This window comes from Aplysia californica, unplaced genomic scaffold, assembly GCF_000002075.1.
Source record: "Aplysia californica isolate F4 #8 unplaced genomic scaffold, AplCal3.0 scaffold01251, whole genome shotgun sequence".
Taxonomy (NCBI): domain Eukaryota; kingdom Metazoa; phylum Mollusca; class Gastropoda; order Aplysiida; family Aplysiidae; genus Aplysia; species Aplysia californica.
Genome location: NW_004798521.1, coordinates 114086 through 119888, shown reverse-complemented (window position 1 = coordinate 119888; position 5803 = coordinate 114086). Strand labels below are relative to the sequence as shown.

Sequence of the window (5803 nt, the reverse complement as noted above, 5' to 3'; positions counted from 1 at the left end):
TCTTCATCCCCCTCTTTCCTTCCACCCCTTTCTTGGTCATCCCTTCCATGTTTTTGACCTGACTGTGTTGAAAGTGCCGTAAAACACTCTCTAAGAACTAAATATCCTTGTTTTCTTCCCTCCCCATCCCCCCTCTCTTTCCTTCCGTATGTATTCCTCCCCGCCTCTTTTATTCGTTTATCTTTAAAAGAAAATGTTAAGAGTATTCGACCGCCCGTGTAAGACCTACTTCAAATCTTAGCAACGGCTTTGAAGTAAGGACAGACAAGACCCCATACAATGGCAAATAGATCTTTGGTAGTACAGAACTTAAAAGTACAGCTTTCTCAGACGGCCTTTTCTGTCCTTAATTACGTGTTTCCATCACAGAAACACTCCCTTATCCAAATTTTATTTTGGGTAGGATTTTGTTTTGTTTTTTATTTGTTTCCTTCTCCCCTCTTTGCACTTTGCTGAAATCGGCTGAGAGCAAATCTGTCATTGGGAAAAAAATTTCTGTTCTGGCCACTATGATCCCCCCCCCCCCTTTCCCCAGACCCAACTTCCTTCACCACAATAAGAATCCCTTCCCAGGGTCCCACCCCTTCCCCCTCCCCCTCTCAATATCTCCCAAAGGGTCGACGGCAAAAGCAGAATGGAATCTCCATCAGTGCCGAAAGATTGCAATGGCGAACGCCACCTTATCTAGCATGACTGTGGTAAACCTAGTAATCTCCCGGTGATCCTGGACAAGGGAAAAGTCCCGCTTTAGAATAAACGTTTTCCCCACAATAGAGTTTGTACTTTGTTTTTGATCGAGGGGGAGCTTTCAAAGAAGTTTTTTTTCTTTAGTTTTTTTTTTTTTAATTTTGTTTTGTTTTTGTACGCAGTTACATTTTGTTTCTTATTTCACTGTGTCTTCTGCTCAGTTTGGACATCTCTTTTGAACTTTTCCATCCATATTTTTTCTTCCTTTCTGCCTCTCACCAAAAAATAAAAGTCAGGCACAAAAAGTCGTCTCTGTCCCAAGATTTCTTCGTTTGTGTGGGACTGACGTTTTGTCAATTTTATGGACAACTCCGTGGTTCTGGCTAAATGGAAGAGCCAAAAAAATGCTGCTGTTGTCGGACGTGCCCACGTCAAGTAGATATTATTATTTCCCTCAGTGTCTGGGTTTTCCCGTAACGATTTGCCTCATGTTGTCAGGGCTGGTCCTTTTGGAAAGTCTTGAAACAGCCCGCTTCCTCTAAAATACTTAATGTCTGTAATGTCATAGTTTGGCGTTTCGCCATTGCCTCCAGATGACTGACATTGACATTGGTTCGATCCTCACGTTAAGAAGGTGCTGGATTTTTAAAATATTTTTAAATTTATTTATTCATCCATTTATATATATTTATTTATTTATTTATTTATTTATTTATTTATTTATTTATTTATTTATTTATTCAAATTTGATTTGTAAAATTCATTTTCGGGTACATTGTATTTCCGTCTGTCTACAAGGGTGCTGTGGCCTACTGAGACCGGGTTGGCCCTGGCAGGCATGATCGAAGCAGCCCACCTCCCAACTGATTTAAATTATTTAGAATGGTGTTTAAAGCCTTTTACAATTAATTTAGAACCTGCAAACCAGCTAAACATTGCTCAGCCATTACTATCAAGTCGAGTTAATTAATGGGACCCATGGTAACGCGCCATGGACACGGCGTCGAACTCGCAGACATCTTGGGTGCTCTGTATGTAGCTCTATTGGTTTCATTCAGAACTTCGATGCAGTGGACCACGGTTCGAATCCGTGGCGTGTTGTTGATGGTTTGAGTTGAAAGTGCCGTAAAACGCCTACTTAAACAAACAAATTATATTGTTGATGGACGGGATGTTTGGGGGATTTTCATGGCTCCCCACTCGTTTAGTTTGGTCTAATTGAAGATGGACATTATAGTTATATGGACACTCCCGCTTAGACTACCTTTCAGTGTTGAAAAGAACTCAAAATGTTTACGGGGGCGGTTGGCAGGCGCTCTCGTGTGGTCTACTCTTTTTTTTCTTCATATCAAGCATCTGTCATCCGTTTCTGCTCTTCTCCTTCCTCTCTTAGTTTGATACTCTTTAGTAACACTTCTAATCGTCGACACTTATGTTATGACCTACGCAAGTGCCATAAAACCGATACTACCATTCCCCCCCCCCCAAAAAAAAAAAAAAACTACCAAAAAAAACTTTAAAAACCCAATCCAATAAACAAACAAATCCAATAAAACAAACAAAAGAACAACTGAAAGGCAGTATTTATACTAACGAATGTTTGATTTCTTTCTTCGTGCGACAGATCCTGGTCCACGGGCCGGACGAGGCGACCAAGTCCCTGGGAGAGTACTGTCAGAACACCGGCTTTGTGGAGGGAAGTGTGTTCTGCCCCAACATCGGTGACGTCATCGACGCCACCACAGAGAGACACATCTACCAGGTACGTAGGACGCCGTGTATTATGTCCGGTTTTGGTCTTTTGGGGATGGGGTCTCTTCCCTCCCCCCAGCTGGGTTTTTTTTTTTTTTTGGTGCTGTTCTGTTGTTGTTCTTGTATTTTGTTTGTCGATTTTCGAGTTTCATTTTACTTTTTCTTTTTCTTTTTTTTGTTTTTGTTTTGTTTTGTTTTTTTATCCGTCCACATTCATTCATTTATTCATTCATTCATTCATTCATTCATTCATTCATTCATTCATTCATTCATTCATACATTCATTCATTCATTCATTCATTCCCAGCGCCAAATGACCATTACTGTGTCGACGTGCTTTTAATTGAAAACCAACTCCCCCCCCAAAAAAACAAAAAAAAACAGACAAACAAACCCAGCTACTTGGAACCTTACCTTGCTTTGTCCAAGTTTTTAAAGTTATTTTTCTATGGCTTCACATAAGGCTGGACCTGGAATCCAGAGCTGTGTTCTGTTTTTCTTCTTCTTTTGAAGGAAAGCGTAGTAGGGGAAGGAAAATGTGCTGAAATTCTCTTTTTTTTCTCTCAGTTATTTTGTCAAAGCGGGTTGTTGTAGTGCGTCAGTCGTAGCTCCTACTTTTCTTCACAGTTTGTCTATTTTCTTTGTCCATCTAACTTGCTTTTTCCTAGTGCTTGGTGTCCGCGTGTTTCTGGTATTTAAGTTAATTTAGTCACGCTAGACAAATTTAAACAATTTCTTTCTCTTAGCCCCAGTACTTGTAGTGGACCGTATCCAGCTTGTTTAGATTTTTTGGTTGTTGCTGGTGGCAGGTGGTGGCTGCAGTAGTTTCTGTTTCTGTCCTCTATGCTTCAAGAGTGTCCATGATAGATATCTACTCCCCCTCCTTTTTGTCAAGCAACTTAATATTTTTACCGATACAGGACCTCACCGCTCCCCCTTTCCTCTCATTTACTGATCTGATATGCACCATGCTCATGAGCACAGCCTCATTGCTGATTAGCATGACCTTCTGCAAGGCGAGGTTTTTAAGCAGAGTAGCACAACGTCCGGGTGTTTAGAACTTGACCAAATCTCCGCCTTCGCTAAGCCCGTTGTTCTGACGTCACAGGAGAGAGATGTTGGGTGCAAGAGCCCTTACTTTTTAAAAATTATTATTGTTTACTTTTTTTTGTAAACGCTTTACGGCGCTCGCAACTGCATAAGGTGATGAGAGCGCGGGACCCATTAAACATTTTAAAAAAATTTTTGTTAATTGAATTTTGCCCGGGTGGCGCCGAAGCCTACTCTTATCGATTTTAGACCACCAAGGGATCTTTAATGTGCGCAACTTGCATACGGGACCTCCGAGATTTTTTGCCCTTGCGTGAGAAGGCTAGGTGTAGATCTTTCCTACCAGAAGATCAGGAGTGTGGCTGAAAGACAGCAGTAAGAAGGAGCCAAGGAGAATCAGTAGGAAGGCTGTTGAAAGAGTCAGAAGCCCAGAGGAGCGGGCAAAGGAGGTGAGGGGGTGGGGGGTGGGGACAGAGATTGGAGACGAAAGCAGACGACAGAACATTGCTGGAGAACAGGAAAGGAGGTGAAAGGGGACAACTTAGAGAAGAAAAATGTCCGTCGCTATCCGGGCTCGAACCCGGGCCTATTGAATAAGAGGCGAACACCTTGACCTCTAGGCTACGAGAACCCGCGCCCTTACTTTGAAATTGCCTATTGTGTGTCTAATATTGTTATTAGTGCGTCCATCGTGGGGTAATGGCTGTGGCATCGCTTCTATTACCCTGTGGGTGTCAGTGTTGCTGACTGCGGCTAATGAGGCTAGGCCGAGCTCGGAATTGATGTTAACGCGTTGGGCAACAGATATAATTTTCGCTTGCCAGAAGTTATTGGTTAATGAAGCTGTGGCGTGTCTCGTCCACAAACTTGTCTAAGTAAAGGGAGGTGAAATCGTTTACCTAGGTCAAAGCTAGCTCGTTTGTCTGTATTATTTTTCTGTAGTTATGACATTAGGTTGACATCGTTTCTACGAACCTTCATGTCGCTTTTGCACCTCTGGTCTGTTGAGGCCTTTACTTCAAGTTCAAGGTTTCATTTCGAACCTCAGTGCCATTAGTTATAATTTACGTTCTATCGTGTTGTGACGACAAACTATTCCGATGCCCAAGTGCGATCTAAAAGGGTAGTTTGCACCTTGAAAGGGATATATTATGTAGCGGGGGCGGCTCACTGGTATCAGCGTTCGGCGTGCCCAAAGTGTTTTACGGGCGGTTGGAAGTTGCTGCCGGTAGGTCGTTCTTCTTTACTTTCGCTCTGTTTCGGAATGTAAAAACACCTCATTTGAAAAACAAACCTAACAGTTTTACGTCGTGGGTTCGTCGTGGCTTGAAATACCAAAGGCAGATAATTAGAAATTAGTTTAGTTGATTTGTTTATTTTTCATTCATTCATTCATTCATTCATTCTTTCATTCATTCTTTTATTTATGTATTTATTTGTTTATTTATATGTTTAATTATTTATTTGCTTCTTCTTTCATTTTTATGTTGCGCGGTATTTGGGATGGAAAGAGAGAGAGGGAGAGAGAGAGAGGGAGAGAGAGAGAGATGGAAGGTTACGGAGAGAGGGGGAGGGAGGGAGAGAGAGAGAGAGAGAGAGAGAGAGAGAGAGAGAGAGAGAGAGTAACAGATGACGTAAGCGTTAGCCTGTGGATCGCGGGTAGATCAGACCAGGTGTCCCCTGGTGTTTTACTGCGCCGTCCCTTGGTTACGTCGTTTGCGCGCGACCTCTACCATAAAGCGATGTTTAGGACCAATGGGGGTCGTAGGTCGACGTAAAAGCCCGCGGTGCCTTCGTGAATATTCATTAGCGCTTTTGAAAAATACTGTCATCAACGTCAGAAGTTGTTGGTAACGGTTGCGGGCTGGCGGGGATAATGTTGGTGCCAGAGCGCGGCTCGGGCCTCTCTTTCTTTTTCTTTTCTTGGGCGTCTCAAGACAGATAGGTTTATTATCTTGATTTTGGGCCACTACTCGTTTTGCGAGATACGCTAATTTACAAAACTATTAGGCCTCCCGCTGGCCCCCCCGTGTCGGCCGGCGCGACAATGGGAAGTGAACAATTTCGTCCCCCTCCGAGCTCCGGGTGAAAAGGAAAAAGAGGTGCTCGGAGACCGAAACCAACAGAGCCCGGATGCTTCGAAAATCAATGATTACTGTGGTCAATGGCCATATTGGAGATCCGAGTGTTATTTATGTCATGTTCTTCCCAACCTTCCCTTTCCTTCTACTTATCCTCTCCACTGCTTCTTCTTTTTCTTTTTCTTCTTCTTCTTCTTCTTCTTCTTCTTCTTCTTCTTCTTCTTCTTCTTCTT

General features: G+C 42.8%; 1 protein-coding gene across 1 annotated transcript in view; it reads left to right on the top strand.

The window, feature by feature from the left end:
- Nucleotides 1-2311: 2311 nt before the first annotated feature.
- LOC101860625 (cleavage and polyadenylation specificity factor subunit 2) overlaps nt 2312-5803 on the top strand; it is a gene marked incomplete at its 5' end in the record, with an annotated part of 55327 nt that continues 51835 nt past the window's right edge. Inside the window, 1 exon segment of the mRNA XM_005112377.2 lies at nt 2312-2449. Coding sequence (XP_005112434.2) covers nt 2312-2449 — 138 coding nt within the window.